The sequence below is a fragment of the Oncorhynchus mykiss genome, chromosome 5 (assembly GCF_057628025.1).
Source record: "Oncorhynchus mykiss isolate SJ-2025 chromosome 5, ASM5762802v1, whole genome shotgun sequence".
Lineage (NCBI taxonomy): Eukaryota > Metazoa > Chordata > Actinopteri > Salmoniformes > Salmonidae > Oncorhynchus > Oncorhynchus mykiss.
The window spans coordinates 8,742,033-8,765,987 of record NC_143026.1 but is presented as its reverse complement, the minus strand read 5'-3'; the positions used below and the strand labels follow the sequence as shown (position 1 = coordinate 8,765,987).

Below are 23,955 nucleotides of genomic sequence, written 5' to 3'. Positions count from 1 at the left end.
ACTGATCAGACAGTACTATGGTGATCAGACAGTACAGTGGTGAGTAGACTGTACTATGGTCATCAGACAGTACTATGGTAGGCAGACAGTACTATGGTGATCAGACAGTACTATGGTGAGCAGACAGTACTATGGTGAGTAGACAGTACTATGGTGATCAGACAGTACTATGGTGAGTAGACCGTACTATGGTGAGCAGACAGTACTATGGTGAGTAGACAGTACTATGGTGATCAGACAGTACTATGGTGAGTAGACCGTACTATGGTGATCAGACAGTACTATGGTGAGTAGACAGTACTGATCAGACAGTACTATGGTGAGCAGACAGTACTATGGTGATCAGACAGTACTATGGTGAGTAGACAGTACTGATCAGACAGTACTATGGTGATCAGACAGTACAGTGGTGAGCAGACTGTACTATGGTGATCAGACAGTACTATGGTGAGTAGACAGTACTATGGTGAGTAGACAGTACTATGGTGAGTAGACCGTACTATGGTGATCAGACAGTACTATGGTGAGTAGACAGTACTGATCAGACAATACTACGGTGATCAGACAGTACAGTGGTGAGCAGACAGTACTATGGTGATCAGACAGTACTATGGTGAGTAGACAGTACTATGGTGAGTAGACAGTGCTATGGTGATCAGACAGTACCATGGTGAATAGACAGTACTATGGTGATCAGACAGTACTATGGTAGGCAGACAGTACTATGGTGATCAGACAGTACTATGGTGAGTAGACAGTACTATGCAATAGGGGCAGCCTAGTGGTTAGAGTGTGGGGCCAGTAACTGAAAGGTTGCTGGACTGAATTCCCGAGCAGATAAGGTAAAAATCTGTCATTCTACCCCTGAACAAGGCAGTTAACCCAATGCTCCCGGTAGACCGTCATTGTAAATAAGAATTTGTTCATAACTAACTTGCCTAGTTTAATAAAGGTTAAAAAAAATATATATAATAATTAAATGTATAAAAAAATATGTAGCTGGAGAGCAGATTCTTTTGACCAAGAGCCAGCAGTTCACAGATGGGCCATCCGTGTGTCAGAGAGGATGATGGGTGTGTGCTGGGGCTTGGGCCACGACCTACTCTGGGAGCGTGGAAACATCCTTACAACGCCAGAGCAACATATTACTTTGTTTCTTTCGCTCTCTGTCTGCCTGTCTGTCTGTCTGTCTGTCTGCCTTTCTCTCTCTCTGCCTTTCTCTCTCGCTCTCTGTCTGCCTGTCTGTCTGTCTGTCTGCCTTTCTCTCTCTCTGCCTTTCTCTCTCGCTCTCTGTCTGCCTGTCTGTCTATCTGCCTTTCTCTCTGTCTGCCTCTCTCTCTCTGTCTGTCTGCCTCTCTGTCTGTCCCCCTTTTGCTCTCTCTCTCTTGCGTGCTTTCTCTCTATCATGTCTGTCTGCCTGTCTCTCATTTGCGCTCTCTCTTTCTCTCTCGCTCTCTCTCTTTTTCATCTCTCTCCAGCCCAGATAGCAGGAAATAATCACCGCAAATCATCCCTGTGTTTTCTGAAATATTCCCCCAGTTCTATCTCTCTTCTTCTCTCTCTCTTCTCTCTCTCTCAATCTCGTCCCCTCTCTCTCTCTTCCCCCTCTCTCTCTCTCTCAATCTTGTCCCCTCTCTCTCTCTCTCTCTTCCCCTCTCTCTCTCTCTCTCTCTCTCTCTCTCTCTCTCTCTCTTTTTCATCTCTCTCCAGCCCAGATAGCAGGAAATAATCCCCGCAAATCATCCCTGTGTTTTCTGAAATATTCCCCAGTTGTCTATTTTTCTACCAGAGAAAGAGGTTCTGGTCATGGGTCGATCGTCTGTCTACTGAAGGCACGTTCTCCTGCTCCTGGGAGTGCAGTCAACATAATGGAGGGTGGCTGTGGGGCTCCGCCGATAACAATGGGACTGTGACCCAAATTGCACACTATTCCCTACACAGTGCACTACTTTTGACCAAAGTCCTATGGGCCCTGGTAAAAACAATTGTGCACTAAATAGAGAATAGGGCGCCATTTTGGGTCAGTGATTTAAGCACCATTTATTTTCTTGCCGGACTTGACATTGAAGACTTTGTTTGGAAGGAGACATGGAATGCGTTTTTTGTGGTATTAAAAAAATATGTGTTGGGGAAACAGCTTGGAAAATGACTTTCTCTTTCTGCAATATGGAACATTTTTCACAATTTTGCTGTCCAAGAACTGTGACATCAGATCAGACTAACCTGCATCAGAGACATCAGAAAAATGTTGCGTGAGATGGCTGCGAATAACACTTACAAAAATCTCCAGGGCTTTGGGTTTTGTGTGCCATTAAGAGATGCAAAACTTCCAGCTTTATTTAGAACTATATTGTGTAAATCTACCATTGAATTAATGAAAATGTAGAACACACTGGAACCTAACTAGTCCCCTGTCACATGACTGGTGTACCTGACAAGTCCCATGCCACATGATATGTAGTTTCCCCTAGGTACAGATCTAGGATCAGCTTCCCCTGGCCCAATCCTAACCTTAACCATTAGTGGGGATATGCACTGACCCAAGATCAGCGTCTAGGGGCAACTTCACATGACTGGTGTACCTGAAAAGTCCCCTGTCACATGACTGGTGTACCTGAAAAGTCCCCTGTCACATGACTGGTGTACCTGAAAAGTCCCCTGTCACATGACGGATGTACCTGACAAGTCCCCTGTCACATGACTGGTGTACCTGAAAAGTCCCCTGTCACATGACGGATGTACCTGACAAGTCCCGTTGGCACAGAGGCCAGACTCCTGAGAGCCGCAGGAGGTTCCATCCAGCACCTTCTCAGCCAGGAGGCGGGGTTGTTCTTTCCCTGTGGAGGAACAGAACAGTGTACAGGGCCTCTCTGGAAGAGAGAGAGGGGAGGGGAGGGGAGGAGAGAGAGGGGGAGGAAGCGAGGAGAGTGAGGAGGAGGAGGGAGGGAGGGGAGGAAGAGAGAGGATATGGGGAGGAGAAGAGTAGACAAGTAAGAAGGGATAGGAGGTGGGGGTTGGGGAGAGTAGAGAAGAGAGGGTGCCATTTAATGTAAAGTAGGTTACCATATAGAGAATAGGGTGCCATTTAATGTAAAGTAAATCACCATATAGAGAATAGGGTGCCATTTAATGTAAAGTAAATCACCATATAGAGAATAGGGTGCCATTTAATGTAAAGTAGGTTACCATATAGAGAATAGGGTGCCATTTAATGTAAAGTAGGTCTTCATATAGAGAATAGGGGGCCATTTAATGTAAAGTAGGTCTTCGTATAGAGAATAGGGTGCCATTTAATGTAAAGTAGGTCTTCATTTAGAGAATAGGGTGCCATTTAATGTAAAGTAGGTCTTCATATAGAGAATAGGGGGCCATTTAATGTAAAGTAGGTCTTCATATAGAGAATAGGGTGCCATTTAGTGTAAAGTAAATCACCATATAGAGAATAGAGTGCCGTTTAATGTAAAGTAGGTCACCATATAGAGAATATCCTATCCTATAATTTCCGAACCTATCAGATCCTATCCTTTCATATCATATTACCATGCTCTATCATTTTTACCCCTACATAACCCCATCATTACCCATACACAACCCCTACATGACCTCATCATTACCCATACACAACCCCTACATAACCCCATCATTACCCATACACAACCCCTACATAACCCCATCATTACCCATACACAACCCCTACATAACCCCATCATTACCCATACACAACCCCTACATAACCCCATCATTACCCATACACAACCCCTACATAACCCCATCATTACCCATACACAACCCCTACATAACCCCATCATTACCCATACACAACCCCTACATAACCCCATCATTACCCATACACAACCCCTACATAACCCCATCATTACCCATACACAACCCCTACATGACCTCATCATTACCCATACACAACCCCTACATGACCCCATCATTACCCATACACAACCCCTACATGACCTCATCTTGACGTTCATGCCCGATACCATATCCATTAGCTTTGAACTACTACACTCAGGAAAGAAATGTGCTATCTAGAACCTAAAAGGGTTCTTCGGCTGTACCCTTTGAAGAACCCTTTTTGGTTCCAGGTAGAACCCTTTTGGCTTCAATGTAGAACCCTTTTGGTTCCATGTAGAACCCATTGAAACTCTTTTTTTTCCCAAAGAGTGTACCACAGATATTTGTGTTAAGAGCATGGTGATATGATATGACATGCCTTATGTTCATGACCGTTACACGACCCCATTGTGACCTTCATGACAACCAGCTAAAAATAGGTTCAACCCAGACATCCACCCAGACATCCACCCAGACATCCACCCAGACATCCACCCTGACATCAACCCAGACATCAACCCAGACATCCACCCAGACATCCACCCAGACATCCACCCAGACATCCACCCAGACATCCACCCAGACATGTCAGAAAGTTATTTTAGAGGTCAGACACACCGGTTAAAAGCAGCGTGTGGCTGCAATGTGTTAGCTATCACCTACTGGGTGATGACAAACATTGTTTGGCTGTTTGGACAGTATCCACATGTAGAATCGTTGGAAAATGAACAGAAATTGACGGTTGATATTCAAGAGGCGATAGGACGGCCAACTGCAGCTTTCAGCCGTTCGTCTCCACGGCGTCTGAGCTCACGCAGCTCAGTTATCTCCGAGGTTTAAACACACTGACTAAATGTTGGAGAATAATACAACTGGATTAGATGCACCATTTATAAAAACCTTTGGTGACACTTTCTGTTTTCTATTTCTATTCTTCTTCATGGTGTTTTAGAAGCACATTTATAACACATTATAATTCAAGAAATATACGCAAATTTGATTTTTCACAGACAGTCTTTGGTCAATGTGCAAAGACTGATTTCTATTCTGAGAAACCTAAAATACTAAACATTGTATTGACATTTACAGGTTACATCAGGGAGATCCCGGAGATCTACCATCCTGTAGGTTTTCACTCCAACCCCAATCTGGTGCACATGATTCTAATAATTAGCTGGTTGATAAGCTGAATCAAGTTAGTTACAATTGGGGTTGGAGCGAAAACCTACAGGAGAGTAGCTCTTCGGGAACAGGGTGTGAGAGCCTTGGGTTACACAATACCTTTAGATGGTGGACTGACTCCATACTAAGATATCTATAGGACTAGGAGGGCCTACTGTGCAGCCTGCATGCAGCAAGTGTGTATATGTTTTCGAAACAAGATAAATATGAAGTGTTTAAAGGGGCAATCTCCTCAATGGTTAGTCCTTGTATCCATGTCACACCCTGATCTGTTTCACCTGTGTTTGTACTTGTCTTCACCCCTCTCCAGCTGTTGCCCATCTTCCCCATTATTGTCACGGTTCTCGTCAGAATGAGGATCGGACCAAAGAGCGGCGTGGTAAGTATTCATGATTTTTATTGATCAAAACACTTGAACAAAATAACAAAGAGAAAAATGAACAGTTCTGTAAGGCAAAAAAAGTATACAGAAAACAACTACCCACAAAACACAGGTGGGAAAAAGGCTGCCTAAGTATGATTCCCAATCAGAGGCAAAGACAGACTCTGATTGGGAACCACACTCGGCAAAAAACAAAGAAATAGAAAACATAGTAATAAAGAAACTAGAATGCCCACCCTAGTCACACCCTGGCCTAACCAAAATAGAGAATAAAAACCTATCTATGGCCAGGGCGTGACAGTACCCCCCCCCCCCCCTCCCCTGGACTGGGGACCATCGCTGGAGGCTCCGTAGTGGGGACCGTCGCTAGTGGCTCCGGACTGGGGCCCGTCGCTGCAGGATTCGGGCTGCGGACCGTCGCTGCAGGCTCCGGACTGAAGACCGTCGCTGCAGGCTCCGGACTGGGGACCGTCGCTGGAGGCTCCGTAGTGGGGACCGTCGCTAGAGGCTCCGGACTGGGGACCGTCGCTGCAGGATTCGGGCTGGGGACCGTCGCTGCAGGCTCCGGACTGAAGACCGTCGCTGGAGGCTCCGGACTGGGGAACGTCGCTGGAGGCTCCGGACTGCGGATCTACGCTGGAGGCTTCGTGCCATGGATCCTCACTGCAGGCTCCGGGCCATGGATCATCACTGGAGGCTCCGAGCCATGGATCATCACTGGAGGCTCCGGGCCATGGATCATCACTGGAGGCTTCGGGCCATGGATCATCACTGGAGGCTTCCTACGTGGAGCCGGAACAGGTCTCACCGGACTGAGGAGGCGTACTGGCAGCCTAGTGAGTGGAGCTACCACAACACATCCTGGCTGGATACCCACTCTAGCTCGGTGAGTGTGGAGAGCTGGCACAGGACGCACTGGGCTATGACGGCGCACTGGAGGCATAGTGCGTAGAGCCAGCGCAGGACACACTGGACCGTGGAGGCCCACCGAAGGTCTGGAGCGCAGAGCTGGCATAACTCATCCTGGCTGCCTCTGGGGGCTGCCTCTCATGCTTGCCTCGTTGCCGTGACTGCTGGTATCGTCGCCGTTCCTCCCGTGCTGTTCCCGCCTGTTTCCATGGCAGTGTCTTGTCCCCTGTCATAACCTCCTCCCATGTCCATGAGCTCCTCCACTCACTCTTCTCCCGGGCCCAGGATCCCTGCTCCTCCTGGCCACACTGCTTGGTCCTTTGGTGGTGGGTAGTTCTGTCACGGCCCTCGTCGGAATGAGGATCGGACCAAAGCGCAGCGTGGTAAGTGTTCATGATTTTTATTGATCAAAACACTCAAACAAAATAACAAAGAGAAAAACAAACTGTTCTGTAAGGCAAAAAAACTATACAGAAAACAACTACCCACAAAACACAGGTGGGAAAAAGGCTGCCTAAGTATGATTCCCAATCAGAGACAACGATAGACAGCTGCCTCTGATTGGGAACCACACTCGGCCAAAAACAAAGAAATAGAAAACATAGAAATAAAGAAACTAGAATGCCCAACCTAGCCACACCCTGGCCTAACCAAAATAGAGAATAAAAGCCTCTCTATGGCCAGGGCGTGACAATTATCCCCAGTGTATTTATACCTGTGTTCTCTGTTTGTCTGTTACCAGTTCGTTTTGTCCGTCAAGCCTATCAGCATTTTTCCCCTTGCTCCTTTCTTTTTCTTTAGTTCCTGTTTTCTAGTTTCCCAGTTTTGACCATTCTGCCGGCCCTGACCTCGAGCCTGCCTGCCGTTCTGTACCTTGTCACACCGCCCTGGATTATTGACCTCTTCCTGCCCTGAAACTGCCTGCCTGCCGTTCTGTACCTTTTGACTCTGATCTGGATTACTGACCTCTGACCCTTGACCTGTCATTTTGCCTGCCCCGTTCTAGTAATACACCTTTGTTACTTGCGACACTGTCTGCATCTGGGTCTTCCCTAAAACGTGATACCTTAGCAATGTCTATGAATTTGAAAGTGGTAAAAAAAAAATGTCCAGCTCCAATTCTCAGATGTTTACCATTCTCAGATGTCCACTTTGTTGTTGTTGTTTGAACTGCAGATTGCCCTTTTAAAAGCTCACGTGGAGTCTGGAATCTTAATGATGCTTTAAACAGAACACCGCTGGAGCAGGGCCAGCTGCTTTCCTCATAAACCCTACACACTCTCTTACATCCTTATCTCGTCACCTGTCAAAATGTTTATGCCAGCGATATGTTTAAAAAGCCAGCGATATGTTTAAAAAGCCACCCGCCTTCGTTTTGGTCTAGCTCGGTTGAGCAGGGGGCCAAGATGTAACTAATTGCGGCGTCGCGAAACGGTCGCGAAGCATCTTCCAGACGCATTAATCTCTTACAGTGTTTGACGAGGCTACGTTGTAAACATTCAATCCCCATCTTTGAACACTTAAGCATGCGTACATGCGGCCCGACAGGTTTATACTGATTTGTGCAATATGCCAGGACTTGGCACAGAGCGCACACTTGGTCTGCATCCCAAATGGACCCATAGGGTTCTGGTCAAAAGTAGTGCACTATATAGGGAATAGGGTGGCGTTTGAGACGCGGGCTTGAGGTCAGAGCTATGCGAGCAGCCTTCCAGCAGCAGCATCGTGTTGTACACATGGGATGTCCAACACTCGCTATCTCCCAAATCTCACAGTCAAAGCCAATTTTTACCCCTCTCTGCTCCAAATATGGAGGAATGTGGGATTGGGAGCATCGGGAGCCCAGTCTAAATACCTGTTACTTATCAAAGATGGTTTTGATCATCTATATCAACCATGAGTGCATTTGAGGAATGCATTGTATCCGCAAGCTATAATTTAAAGTTTAGTCATTTAGCAGATGTTCTTATCCAGAGAGACTTACAGGAACAATTAGGGTTTAGTGCCTTGCTCAAGGGCATATCGACAGATTATTCACCAATCAGCTCAGAGAGAGAGAGAGAGAGAGAGAGAGAGAGAGTGAGAGACAGAGAGAGAGAGTGAGAGAGTGAGAGAGAGAGAGAGAGTGAGAGAGAGTGAGAGAGAGAGAGAGTGAGAGAGAGAGAGAGAGAGAGAGGCCGCAGACCAGGCTCTCAAGAGAAGACAGGCTATGTGCACACTGCCCACAAAATGAGGTGGAAACTGAGCTGCACTTCCTATCCTCCTGCCAAATGTATGACCATATTAGAGACACATTTTTCCCTCAGATTACACAGACCCACAAAGAATTTGAAAATAAATCTACTTTTGATAAACTCCCATATCTATTAGGTGAAATACCTTAGTGTGCCATCACAGCAGCAAGATTTGTGACTTGTTGCCACAAGCAAATGGCAACCAGTGAAGAACAAACACCATTGTAAATATAACCTATATTTATGTTTATTTATTTTTCCTTTTGTACTTTAACTATTGCAGATCATTACAACACTGTATGTAGAAATAATGACATTTGAAATGTCTTTATTCTTCTGGAACTTTTGTGAGTGAACATATGTTTCCCATGCCAATAAAGCCCATTAAATTGAAATTGAATTTGAAATTGAATTGAGAGAGGAACATAGAGACAGACAGAGTGAGAGACAGATAGATAGATAGGAAGAGAGAAATAGAGAGGGAGAGAAGGAGAGAGAGACCCCTTGCCCGATGAAAGGAGCTTTGTGCTCCAGCAGGCAGAGCGTCTGTGCAGTGAAGTCATCTAGTGATGTCATCTAGTGAAGTCTAGTGAAGTCATCTAGTGATGTAATCTAGTGAAGTCATCTAGTGAAGTCATCTAGTGAAGTCATATAGTGATGTCATCTAGTGATGTCATCTAGTGAAGTCATCTAGTGAAGTCATATAGTGAAGTCATATAGTGAAGTCATCTAGTGATGTCATCTAGTGAAGTCATCTAGCGAAGTCATCTAGTGATGTCATCCAGTGATGTCATCTAGTGAAGTCATCTAGTGAAGTCATCTAGTGATGTCATCCAGTGATGTCATCTAGTGATGTCATCTAGTGATGTCATCTAGTGAAGTCATTTAGTGATGTCATCCAGAGCAGAGAGCGAGAGAGCCACTGGAGAGCCTGTTTGTCATTCTACACAGAACCCAGGTCCAATTACTGTAGCCCGGGGCTGCCGCTAACATGGGCCTCACACACACACACACACACACACACACACACACACACACACACACACACACACAGCTACACGCACCAGCACGCTCAAACATACACAGACCGGTTTGGCTACCAACTCTACTCTAACAGGCACAATTAGACCAAGAAAGAGGCTTGAGCAAAGCAAGATATTAGAGTTTGAGAGTTACTATCTAAGAGAGAGTTTGGTGGTTTAGAGAACTGCACTGCAGTAATTGTGAATAGTGTACAGTAAAACTTCAATTAAACGCAGTCTCAAAAAAGCTGCCTGTCCCTTTTAATAGCCGGGCATCAGCATTTCAGCAAATAAATGTTCCAAATAAATGCCGGTGTGAACTTCAGTGAGTATCGTAGGGCAAAATAAGATAAAGGAGAACATCATTATCATGGACGAGACATCAGTGTGGTCTGACATGCCACGGTCGCCTCAATGAGGCGCCACGAGGCGCAAGGAGTGAGACAATGGTGCTGAAATGCGAAATCGGAGGTGTTTGATGGGCAGCCTTTGCAATGGATTTGTTTTGTTATACAGTCTATGATCTAGATATATACCATCATCCATGACGGAGTGCCAGTGCAGGGAGGGGCGATTGAAGGTCTGGCACTGTTGGTCTCTGAAGCTGGGGCTCCCAGCAGGGCAGGGTAGGTTCTCACACAGCCTGTACTGCATCCTGGAGCCGACACAGTCCCGGCTTTTCCCGCTGGTCCCAACAGAGACAATACAAAACAAAATGCATGGAATGAAGGTCAAGATCAAATAAGTAAAGCCTAGCGGATAAGTACCCTAGCGGATAAGGTGCGTTAGACCAGTAACTGAAAGGTTGCTGGTTCGACTCCTCAAGCCGACTCTACTCAGAGACAGTCATTACAGTGTAAAGTACCTGGGACTCTACTCAGAGAGACAGTCGTTACAGTGTAAAGTACCTGGGACTCTACTCAGAGAGACAGTCATTACAGTGTAAAGTACCTGGGACTCTACACAAAGAGACAGTCGTTACTGTGTAAAGTACCTGGGACTCTACACAAAGAGACAGTCATTACAGTGTAAAGTACCTGGGACTCTACTCAGAGACAGTCATTACAGTGTAAAGTACTTGGGACTCTACTCAGAGAGACAGTCATTACAGTGTAAAGTACCTGGGACTCTACTCAGAGACAGTCATTACAGTGTAAAGTACCTGGGACTCTACTCAGAGAGACAGTCATTACAGTGTAAAGTACCTGGGACTCTACTCAGAGAGACAGTCATTACAGTGTAAAGTACCTGGGACTCTACTCAGAGACAGTCATTACAGTGTAAAGTACCTGGGACTCTACTCAGAGACAGTCATTACAGTGTAAAGTACCTGGGACTCTACTCAGAGAGACAGTCGTTACAGTGTAAAGTACCTGGGACTCTACTCAGAGACAGTCATTACAGTGTAAAGTACCTGGGACTCTACTCAGAGAGACAGTCGTTACAGTGTAAAGTACCTGGGACTCTACTCAGAGACAGTCATTACAGTGTAAAGTACCTGGGACTCTACTCAGAGAGACAGTCGTTACAGTGTAAAGTACCTGGGACTCTACTCAGAGACAGTCATTACAGTGTAAAGTACCTGGGACTCTACTCAGAGACAGTCATTACAGTGTAAAGTACTTGGGACTCTACTCAGAGAGACAGTCATTACAGTGTAAAGTACCTGGGACTCTACTCAGAGACAGTCATTACAGTGTAAAGTACCTGGGACTCTACTCAGAGAGACAGTCATTACAGTGTAAAGTACCTGGGACTCTACTCAGAGAGACAGTCATTACAGTGTAAAGTACCTGGGACTCTACTCAGAGACAGTCATTACAGTGTAAAGTACCTGGGACTCTACTCAGAGACAGTCATTACAGTGTAAAGTACCTGGGACTCTACTCAGAGAGACAGTCGTTACAGTGTAAAGTACCTGGGACTCTACTCAGAGACAGTCATTACAGTGTAAAGTACCTGGGACTCTACTCAGAGAGACAGTCATTACAGTGTAAAGTACCTGGGACTCTCACACTTGCGCTGACGTCCACTGATGCCAGTGCTGCAGGTTGGACTGCAGGTTCCCCAGGACCCCCAGGTGCTCCACTCCCCCATGGCTTGCTCCACTGGCACCGCTCTGCTCACACACTCCCCAGCACGACACCACTGTATGAGTACAACACACACACACACACACACACACACACACACACACACACACACACACACACACACACACACACACACACACACACACACACACACACACACACACACACACACACAGACTTGAATAAATCACACAGTGTCCAAACCTACAACCCTGTCCAATGACATCATCAAACCCCACTACTGAACAACTGTGAACGCAAACACTCCTGAACCCAACACTAATACAAAACAACGCTACACTCACAGTGTAACTCGGCCTTGCCGTTGACGTGCTGCTGATTATGTGGCGGCTGATGTGTTGAGCTATGTAAACAGAGGATTCAGGGTCTGATTGAACACTGGCAATCTCCCTTACTCTGGTTTGTGCTCATCATCATTACTATTGACACTTCTGCCGACAGGATGGAACTCTTTAACGTCAACTTTTCACTGACACAACCCACCCATTACAAGATACCTGAAATAATTCAAACACTGCCCTAGAAGTGGGATCTCACTATTTAATACTCCACTCTGATGACACGTAACATTCTCCAGAGTTCACTGGCCTTATTCAAATACCCCCCCCCCCCAAAAGGTTTCCCAACGTACACTTCGGTGATCAATGAAAGCATATTTCTACAAGAGACTGCACTTGAATTTCTACATGGGCTGTTACAGATTATAAATGGTGCATCTAAGGACAAAGTCTCAATAGACTCCCTTCTGTACTTCACTACACTAATACCTAATAGTCAACCGTGGCGTACATACAACACGTTCCTGGTGGCGTTACTAGCAGGGTTTACGATGGTCGGGCTCCGCGCGGTGCTCTGCATCATGTTGCCTGTCAGCGTGGATACACAAAGGGACGTGGAGACGGTCTGAAGCCGGGCCAGGGGTTTGCCGTGAGCGGCCACAGCTGGCCCCTTCCCTTGGCCCACAGGCTGTTTCTCATCTCGCTGTTTATAATATATCTCGGAGAGGATGGCTCTCTCCTTCTCTTGTCTCTCTCTCTCGCTCTTTCACGCTCTCTCGCTTTCCCTCCCCCTCTCTCTCTCCCTCGCTCGCTCTTTCTCTCTCTCTCTCTCTCTCTTTTCTCTCTCTCTCGCTCTCTCTTTCCCTCTCTCTCTCTCTCTTCTCTCTCTCGCTCGCTCTTTCCCTCTCTCTCTCTCTCTCTCTCTCTCTCTCTCTCCCTCACTCGCTCTTTTTTCTCTTGCAGCAACGGCTGCTTGCTTGGGCTCGTGTGGAAAAGATGATTTCACATTAGTGTGGCTGGTATTGAGGGACCATATTGTGTTGATTGGCTGATTTTAAGATGATGAAAATGTGATGAATTAATAAAGGCATTGGTTTACGTCCCAAATAGCACCCTATTCCCTAGATAGTCCACTACTTTTGAACACGTCCCATAAGGCTCTGGTCAAATGTAGTGCACTATATTCAGAAGAGATATAAGCGTAATTTGGGATGCGGACACAGAGGTAGAAAGGGATGCAATAGAGTCTACCCTGAAAAATAATCAAATACATTTTTTTATTCTGAAAAGCTGTATGCTGTAATTATAAAGTTAAGTTGTTTCGATAATAAAATTGGCACAAAACGTCTCAAATAGCACCCGATATAAAAAAAATAGTACACTATACCATTTGGTATAATTTGGGACGCACATTTCGTTTTTCTAATAAAACTTGAATGAAGTCATGTGACCACAAATGACAGAAGTCCTCCACACGTTCTACACAAATCCATTGCTGTGGTTCTACCTACCTTTCCCGGATCGCACTCTGTGCCATCCATGGGTGGGTCCAGTTTGGTTTTACAGTCCTTCTCTCCATCCACCCGGCACCACAGCCCTGAACACATCACATACTGAAACACGCACACACACGCGCACGCACGCACACACACGCACACACGCACACACAGACACACGCACACACACACACGCGCACGCACGCATGCACACACACGCACACACACACACAGACACACGCACACACACACAGACACACGCACACACACACACACGCGCACACACACACACACACACGCGCACACACACACACACACACACAGACACACACACACACACGCACACACACACACACTCACAGACACACACACACACGCGCACACACACACAGACACACACACACGCGCACACACACACACACACACACGCGCACACACACACACACACAGACACACACACACACGCACACACACACACACACACACACAGACACACACACGCGCACACACACACAGACACACACACACGCGCACACACACACACACAGACACACACACACGCACACACACACAGACACACACAGACACACACACACAGACACACGCGCATACACACACACATACACACACACACACACACACACACACACACAGAAATAAAGTTTATTGACATACATTTTTATGATGCAGTCTATGTTTATTTACTTGAATCACTGTTAAAAAATGTTATATGCGGTTTACGAAGGACACACTGTATAAAAACAGTTTTCAATGCATAATGGAAATAGGTGTTCTTATTGGAAAAATCAAATAAAATAAAATAATAATATTGGCACTCACTACTACTCTTCACAATGATGTCCAGTCCATCAAATCAAATCAAACTTTATTAGTCACATGCTTCGAATACAACAGAGAGTTTCCTTTTGCAAGGGTGGATTCTTCACAAACCGGAACTCAATTTCTAACACATATGAACCCAGAACTAAATCACGCAGATGAACTAATTATGGAAGATTTAAGTTCTGGGTTAACTGAGATTAACAAACTGTAAATATATCAATGAAAAGCTATTTGTTTTGAGAGTTTGCAAGGTTGCAATAGAAAACCAATCATCAAGGAATCCTCTTTTGAAGCATGTCTTTCACCGAAGCCTCTACATCTGCCCCAATACATTTAGAAGCATGTCTTTCACCGAAGCCTCTACATCTGCCCCAATACATTTAGAAGCGTGTCTTTCACGTACGTTTCTACATCTGCCCCAATACATTTAGAAGCGTGTCTTTCACCTAAGCCTCTACATCTGCCCCAATACATTTAGAAGCATGTCTTTCACCTAAGCCTCTACATCTGCCCCAATACATTTAGAAGCATGTCTTTCACCTAAGTTTCTACATCTGCCCCAATACATTTTTAAGCATGTATTTCACATACTTTTCTACATCTGCCCCAATACATTTAGAAGCATGTCTTTCACCTAAGTTTCTACATCTGCCCCAATACATTTAGAAGTGTGTCTTTCACATAAGCCTCTACATCTGTCCAAATACATTGAGAGGAAGTGAAGGGGGTGGTGTAAAGGAAACAGAAGGTTTAAGGGGCAAATCAAGGCTAGGTCACAAATGGTCCCCTATTCCCTATATTATAGTGCACTACTTTTGACCAGAACCCTATTGGCCCCTTGTCAACAGTAGTGCACCATTTAGGGAATATGGTGTAATGTTCACATGGGTGTAGGGGTGTAGGGTTCATATGGTTAAAGGGTTTACACAGTTAAATGGTTTAGGGTTTACACAGTTAAAGGGTGTAGGGTTTACACAGTTAAAGGGTGTAGGGTTTACACAGTTAAAGGGTGTAGGGTTTACACAGTTAAATGGTTTAGGGTTTACACAGTTAAAGGGTGTAGGGTTTACACAGTTAAATGGTGTAGGGTTTACACAGTTAAAGGGTGTAGGGTTTACACAGTTAAAGGGTGTAGGGTTTACACAGTTTGGGTTTACAGAGTTAAAGGGTGTAGTGTTTACACAGTTAAAAGGTGTAGGGTTTACACAGTTAAATGGTGTAGGGTTTACACAGTTAGGGTTTACACAGTTAAAGGGTGTAGGGTTCACACAGTTAAAGGGTGTAGGGTTTACACAGTTAAAGGGTGTAGGGTTTACACAGTTAACGGGTGTAGGGTTTACACAGTTAAAGGGTGTAGGGTTTACACAGTTAAAGGGTGTAGGGTTTACACAGTTAAAGGGTGTAGGGTTTACACAGTTTGGGTTTACACAGTTAAAGGGTGTAGGGTTTACACAGTTTGGGTTTACACAGTTAAAGGGTGTAGGGTTTACACAGTTAAAGGGTTTACACAGTTAAAGGGTGTAGGGTTTACACAGTTAAAGGGTTTACACAGTTAAAGGGTGTAGGGTTTACACAGTTAAAGGGTGTAGGGTTTACACAGTTAAAGGGTGTAGGGTTTACACAGTTAAAGGGTGTAGGGTTTACACAGTTAAAGGGTGTAGGGTTTACACAGTTTGGGTTTACACAGTTAAAGGGTGTAGGGTTTACACAGTTAAAGGGTGTAGGGTTTACACAGTTTGGGTTTACACAGTTAAAGGGTGTAGGGTTTACACAGTTAAAGGGTGTAGGGTTTACACAGTTAAAGTGTGTAGGGTTTACACAGTTTGGGTTTACACAGTTAAAGGGTGTAGTGTTTACACAGTTAAAGGGTGTAGGGTTTACACAGTTAACGGGTGTAGGGTTTACACAGTTAAAGGGTGTAGGGTTTACACAGTTAAAGGGTGTAGGGTTTACACAGTTAAAGGGTGTAGGGTTTACACAGTTTGGGTTTACACAGTTAAAGGGTGTAGGGTTTACACAGTTAAAGGGTTTACACAGTTAAAGGGTGTAGGGTTTACACAGTTAAAGGGTTTACACAGTTAAAGGGTGTAGGGTTTACATAGTTAGGGTTTACACAGTTAAAGGGTGTAGGGTTTACACAGTTAAAGGGTGTAGGGTTACACGGTTAAAGGGTGTAGGGTTTACATAGTTAAAGGGTGTAGGGTTTACACAGTTAAAGGGTGTAGGGTTTACACAGTTTGGGTTTACACAGTTAAAGGGTGTAGGGTTTACACAGTTAAAGGGTGTAGGGTTTACACAGTTAGGGTTTACACAGTTAAAGGGTGTAGGGTTCACACAATTAAAGGGTGTAGGGTTTACACAGTTAAAGGGTGTAGGGTTTACACAGTTAAAGGGTGTAGGGTTTACACAGTTAAAGGGTGTAGGGTTTACACAGTTTGGGTTTACACAGTTAAAGGGTGTAGGGTTTACACAGTTAAAGGGTGTAGGGTTTACACAGTTAAAGGGTGTAGGGTTAACACAGTTAAAGGGTGTAGGGTTTACACAGTTTGGGTTTACACAGTTAAAGGGTGTAGTGTTTACACAGTTAAAGGGTGTAGGGTTTACACAGTTAGGGTTTACACAGTTAAAGGGTGTAGGGTTCACACAATTAAAGGGTGTAGGGTTTACACAGTTAAAGGGTGTAGGGTTTACACAGTTAAAGGGTGTAGGGTTTACACAGTTAAAGGGTGTAGGGTTTACACAGTTTGGGTTTACACAGTTAAAGGGTGTAGGGTTTACACAGTTAAAGGGTGTAGGGTTTACACAGTTAGGGTTTACACAGTTAAAGGGTGTAGGGTTAACACAGTTAAAGGGTGTAGGGTTTACACAGTTAAAGGGTGTAGGGTTTACACAGTTAAAGGGTGTAGGGTTTACACAGTTAAAGGGTGTAGGGTTTACACAGTTAAAGGGTGTAGGGTTTACACAATTAAAGGGTGTAGGGTTCACACAGTTAAAGGGTGTAGGGTTTACACAGTTAGGGTTTACACAGTTAAAGGGTGTAGGGTTCACACAGTTAAAGGGTGTAGGGTTTACACAGTTAAAGGTGTTAAAGGTTTACACAATTAGGGTTTACACAGTTAAAGGGTGTAGGGTTTACACAGTTAAAGGGTGTAGGGTTCACACAGTTAAAGGGTGTAGGGTTTACACAGTTAAAGAGGCTAGATGCACCAAGTAGCCCACCTGTTGGGTGAAGGACCTCTAACCACATACAGGCTTTACTTTAGGCCCCCAAAACATATTTTTAAATGGGCAACCTGTGATTCAAACAACAACACAGTGGGCATCACGCCTACATGCATTTTCACTTAATTAGACAATCGCAACAAACTCAATGAGAAAAGAAAAGAAGGAAAACGGACCTCTTGTTTTCCATTAGCACCTGACAACAATAAAACAACACCTAACATTCTCAGTAAAAACCCTCATTGACCCATAAAAACACTTGCAGGCTCTAAATACAGCTTCACAAGCCCAACGGTGGATAAAAAGCTCACGTTCTCTTCAAATCGCTTGTACTCTGGTGGAAAAAAAATCACAATGCCATTTAGGGTGTTTGGTTCGTAAACACAGCGGTTGCCATGGTGCCTGATAACACAGCTTAATTAATGGGTTGCTTTTTATGAGATTGCTGAGCCTCTGGGGAACAAACGGGTCCACCGCCGAGGCTGCGCCGCCATCTTATCGTGACAGGACGCGACGTGAGGAACCTCGATCGAATCTTTGGTAATTCTTTATTTAATTTATCTGTCATCCGTTTAAAAACTATTGTTGGTGATTTATGGTGAAGATTAAGGATTCACTCAGAGCGACTGGTGGGGGGAGAGTTCATATGGTTCATATGTCTCAGGTTTTTTATGAATTAAAGCTTGAGTGGTTATCGAAACAGCAAAAACATTCCCCCCCGAGACCTCGGAGGAAGTGATTTGTAGGGTTCTCAGAGAGATAGAGATCTGTTCCGTTCGGAAAGGGGGATATGTTCTGGAACTGATGGATGTGGTTGATACCGGTGTCTCCATAGTAACATGGTGACAAACATACAGTGGCAACAGTGCAAAAATAATAATAATAATTGTATTTCAGTGAGTGTGCCATTGTAACATAAGTAGGAATCGATGAAGTCAAGATCGCTTTGATTTCTGCTATGCAAGGAAGTCTATTTTAATTTGAGTCATTTTCTAGTTTTAGAAATATGACGTTGTTGTTGTTGTTGTTGTTGTTGTTATCTTAGTAAGGGGAGAACTTCCGTACATAATCACAAGTCTTTGAATGCTCCTACTAACCACACTAACTGTACTATGTGTGGCGTAAATCGAGTATATTGTATCTTTATTGGTGACAGTATAGATATAGTTAGTATGCCAAAAAGTTCCCGGATGTCGTACTACATTCTCCAAAATATGAAGTATATAAATATGAAGTATATAAATGTGAAGTATATAAATGTGAAGGCCATAATGCAATTCTTCAGAAAAATGGGCGTGGCTTCACATGGTTTTCAGATTTGAAGAAAATGGCGGAAAATATGAAGTCCAACGAGAGCGGATACAAATTCATTGCTTTAACAAATTATGACAAATGTTAAGAACATTTTAAACAATGTAATAAAGTAATGACTTTCAAATAAGTTACCTTACACATTACGTTGGCTGACAATTTGTTAGCTATGCTATCCTTACGAACCACATAGCATATCATTACAGCAGTATGTACCAGATTGTTAGTTACCTACCTAATGTTAGTTGTCTACTAATAACTGAAATCTGCCAGTATATTAACTATATGCTATCTCTAACTAACTACCCAATGTTTATTGACTGGATTATTCCTGTCATTCTTAGCTAAGTGGTATTGTCGTGTGTGTTCTCAATGGACATTCGGGTGCTTTCGTAAATTCGCTCTGGCTAGCTACTCCGATTTCAGAGCACTCTCGAGCGCAGAATAACTGATGAGGCGGCAGGGTAGCCTAGTGGTTAGGTCGTTGGACTAGTAACCGGAAGGTTGCAAGTTCAAACCCCCGAGCTGACAAGTTACAAATCTGTCGTTCTGCCCCTGAACACTGTTCCTAGGCCGTCATTGAAAATAAGAATTTGTTCTTAACTGACTTGCCTAGTTTAAAAAAAATATTAAAAAAATGAATATATGCTTAACACCTGTTGAATATGGCCAGTGTCAGCGTCATTAAATTGTTGCCAGCAGCAGCACAGTTAGTCATCAACACTCTAGATAACATGAAAACTGCCTAACTAGCTCTGCTAAGGCGTGTAAAATGAGTGAGTTCTCTAATTTGTGTCTGGAATTAACTAGCAAGTTAGCCAGTTAGCTTGGGTGCTTGACTGCCGTTGTGAGGCCAGAACACTCGGGTCAACTCTACTCCTCGGGCCAGAGTGTCCAGTGTGCGCTCTGAACGCTCCCAGAGCGAAACACTTTATGAATTTATGAACTGACAATCTGACAACTCTCTTGAGTTTATGAACGCCCAGAGCGGTCTCTGAGGGCCCGCTGACACTCCAGATTGAACTTAAGAACACTCCCAAAGTCGTAAAAAGTCTAGCTAGTAATTGTTATGCTAACAAGCTAGTAAGAGGTTGCATAGCAACAGCATCAACTTCCGGTAGACAGGCAAAGCTCTAGTACACTCATCTGAAAGGATACCATTTATTTACAGTACACTAAAATAGTATATAATGTAGTATATACTCATTAAGTATGTGGTATACAGTATGTTAGCATGGGTATTCGAACACAGCTCTTGTCTTTAATAGGGGGAAATATTCTCTGAACTCAAAACTAGGTACTGATCCCAACATGCGGCAGGGTAGCCTAGTGGTTAGAGCGTTGGACTAGGAACCGGAAGGTTGCAAGTTCAAACCTTAGGAGCTGACAAGGTACAAATCTGTCGTTCTGCCCCTGAACAGACACACAGGCTGTCATTGAAAATAAGAATTTGTTCTTGCCTCGTTAAATAAAGGTTAAAAAAATTAATTAAATTAAAAATGCTCTGTTCAGATGTAGGAGGACCTCGCGACGCATCACAGAGGTAATAGAGTATAAGCTATGCGCTTTATGAGGCTTGGTGTGCTGCAACCTCATGCAAACCAATGCACCTTCCCCATTGAAATACATTCAGTTGGCTCCAACATTTTACTCTGTGCTGCTCAGTGTGAATGCACCCTTAGAAAAGAAATTACGCCATTTCCGATGCAGTTCATGCCATGTGTAATCGACACGCATTTCCTAGTGCTTCACTCACCTGCATGTTCTGACAGTGGGAGGCGGTGGTTCCGAAGAGGATCTGACACTGTTCATCTGCCGTGTAAGTCATCCCTGGGTGTTTGAATGGCAGGATCACTGAGTTCAAGCTCAGCGGGTCGGTCTGGAGGAGACAACTACTGGCCTTGGACCTACGACACACACACACGGACACACGGACACACACACAGAAACGTTCTCTATTGAGTCACTCTCCACTAACCTGGCAAAGAAGTGACTTCCGATTGAGGGCATTTCACGTCACTATGGCAAATACTATTTGAACCCAGGTCTGGGTTCATAAAGCGTCTCAGATTAGGAGTTCTGATCAAGGATCAGGTCCCCCTGTCGATATAATCTTATTCATCATGATCTAAAAGGCTAAACTGATTTGTGAATACGGGCCAAATTCCCAGCTACACTGGCTGTACTTTCCTACTGTATTATGGTTAACTAATCATCCACAGCTTTCAGCTGTCTCATTCAACCCCTCATTCCTCCAGCAGGTTGGCATTCATTGTCAGGAATCTGAAATGAAGACTTAAAAATCAAATTTTCGTTTTCATGAATTTTTACAACATAGCCAATTTTGACTTTGCAGCTGGCCCATCTATTGAAAATCGCTCAGTTCTGCCCCCAAGGGCAAGATTCATGACAATAAATGTCAAGCTGCATTCCTCCACAGCATGACTCTTGTGGCTGTAGTTGATGTTATAAACAAGTCTTTAGACATACATGCGTAACGTCACTGGGGAGAGGAGTGAAACCTTGAAGTATGCAGGGTGTCCTGTTCTCTGTGCAAATGGATGGCACGTGATAGTGGCAATGGACTTCAAATATCCGATATGAAAATAATAAATATATAAAACATTATTTTATCGTTTAAGTTGGTCAAACTGACAACCAATTAAATTAAATTAAGGCTGAATTGAAACATAAATGATCGGGGTGAGAAGGAGGAAGGAAGAGGAGGACGAAGGATGGCTGGTTTTACCGGAGGAACTTCTCCACGTCGTCACGGCTACAGCCAGACCAGGAAACATCGCCCAGGTTCTGACCTTTGACCCATTCTCCCGACATGATGTGGAGGCCGTCCGCACACGACTGGTGGTCGTTGTCGTGACTCACACCCATGCTACAGTCACAGAGAGAGAGAGAAAAAAAACATTATTGACTAAGGTTGCAAAATTCTTGCCTGGGTACCAGTCTGTTTGTGCCATCATGCCACTCCTTAACACTCCTTATACCACAATCCAGGCTAGCAAAATCCCTGAAAATATCCTACAACTTTTCCCCCCAGAAATCCTGGTTGGATGATTTCTCAAATCAGCAGGGTGTAAACTGTGAGGAAATCCAATATGGATTTCAGAAAAAATGTTGCGACACATTACCAGCACATTATCGACATTATCAAAACCAGAGGACTAAAAAAATACACCCAACCTGGTCTGAGGAGGACACACTAGCATGAAACCATAACCATGTGTCGTTGCCGAAAAACAAGCAAGAACATGAAAAGCGCTGGGAATTAGCAAATAAACATCGGCACAAGTTCACTCAGTCACGGGTATTAAATACGCCTTGATTCCAGTTGCTGAGGGCAACGAGTCAACGCTCATCTGCTACAGATTTCTATCCAGAGAGGGTAGAGGGAAGGGGGGGATGATGGCTTTCCATTTGGTTGCATTCTCAAGTAGCACCCTATCCCCTACATAGTGCACTACTTTAGACCAGAGCCCTATTCCCTAGATAGTGCACTACTTTTGACCAGAGCCCTATTCCCTAGATAGTGCACTACTTTTGACCAGAGCCCTATTCCCTAGATAGTGCACTACTTTTGACCAGAGCCCTATTCCCTACCATATTCCCTACATAGTGCACTACTTTTTACCAGAGCCCTATTCCCTACATAGTGCGCTACTTTAAAATCTCATGTTTAACTGCACTTCCCCTTTAAAGTGGTTTCATTGGCTCTCTAGTGCAAATGGGAGACAAAAGTCCAGCAATAAAACATAAAGAAACACTGTTAGAAATTTTGGGGGAAATGATTTGATGTGAGGATTAAATCAGTGGACCAGGCCACCCTGTCTTGACAGCAAAACCCCCTCAGATATTTTCAAAATATTCTGCACTGCATGCATGTCCATGATGTATTTTAAGTCACTATTCAAGTACAAATAAAGCACATATATTATCATAAATCATATCCCATAATACGGAATCCTTCATTAGCAATATATTCCCAACAGTCAACCTTCAGATCTTAGATAATTCCCTTCATGTCTACATTTGGGCTGGTTTCCTCCCCTTTCTTCTCCTTTTTTTTTTTTTTTACAGCATTTCCACAGGACAAAGTGAGACCTCCTGGGCCTATTGTGAAATCGCATCAGTGGCTGGTGAGAAAAGATCATGTGCATCAAGGGTCACAGAGGAGGAACAAAGCTTCGCTCTTGTAAAAACACTTTGATAAGGTTACTAAAATGGAGGTGACTCGCAAGCCTTGTCAGGGACCCAATGGCTCAAGACTAAGCCGGGCCTTTCAGATGCTTTCCTTAACCCACCATTGTCTACAGAGGACATGACCCCATCATTACCGAGGAACAAGTCAAACACTGAGTTAGGAGAGAAATGCACAAAACTCTGCAAGTTGTTCAGAAACAAACATTCCTGTTTGTTTCTCTCAAGTCATCAGACGCTAGCCAGCCTGGAGTCTACTTAGGAAGGCTAGAGAGGATGTGAAATTCAGGTTCAGCTCAATATGGATATCTGGTTTCTCTGTAAACCGTTCACACCTACTGCAAACCTCATCCTCCACATACAACACCGTCAGTCACATTCTGTTAAAGTTCCCTCAAAGCACCCACATCCCTGGGTCACTCGTCTTTTCAGTTCGCTGCAGCTAGCCACTGGAACAAGCTGCAAAAAACACTCAAACTCTCTTCATTAAAATACTCAATCATGGACACTCTTACTGACAGTTGTGGCTGCTTCGCGTGATGTATTGTTGTCACAACATTATTGCCCTTTGTGCTGTTGTCTGTGCCCAATAATATTTGTACCATGTTTTGCGCAGCTACCATGTTGTGCTGCTGCCATGTTGTGCTGCTGCCATGTTGTGTTGCTACCATGTTGTTGTCATGCTGTGTTGTCATGTGTTGTTGCCATGCTATGTTGTTGTCTTATGTCTCTCTTTATGTAGTGTTGGGATGTCTCTCTTGTCGTGATGTGTGTTTTGTTTTATTTTAAATTTTTTATCCCCCGTTCCCGCAGGAGGCCTTTTGCCTTTTGGTAGGCCGTCATTGTAAATAAGAATTTGTTCTTAACTGACTTGACTAGTTAAACAAAATAAAATAAAAACATC

At 44.2% G+C, this 23,955-nt stretch overlaps 1 protein-coding gene across 1 annotated transcript in view; it reads right to left on the bottom strand.

Moving 5' to 3' along the window:
- Positions 1–23,955, bottom strand: part of LOC110524944 (A disintegrin and metalloproteinase with thrombospondin motifs 19) — a 123,202-nt gene that overhangs the window by 59,967 nt on the left and 39,280 nt on the right. The window contains exons 9-14 of the mRNA XM_036976698.2: positions 21,589–21,729; positions 20,596–20,746; positions 13,479–13,580; positions 11,578–11,723; positions 10,112–10,260; positions 2,743–2,870 (exon numbers count right to left, since the gene is read on the bottom strand). Coding sequence (XP_036832593.1) covers positions 2,743–2,870; positions 10,112–10,260; positions 11,578–11,723; positions 13,479–13,580; positions 20,596–20,746; positions 21,589–21,729 — 817 coding nt within the window. The remainder of the gene's footprint in view (positions 1–2,742; positions 2,871–10,111; positions 10,261–11,577; positions 11,724–13,478; positions 13,581–20,595; positions 20,747–21,588; positions 21,730–23,955) is intronic.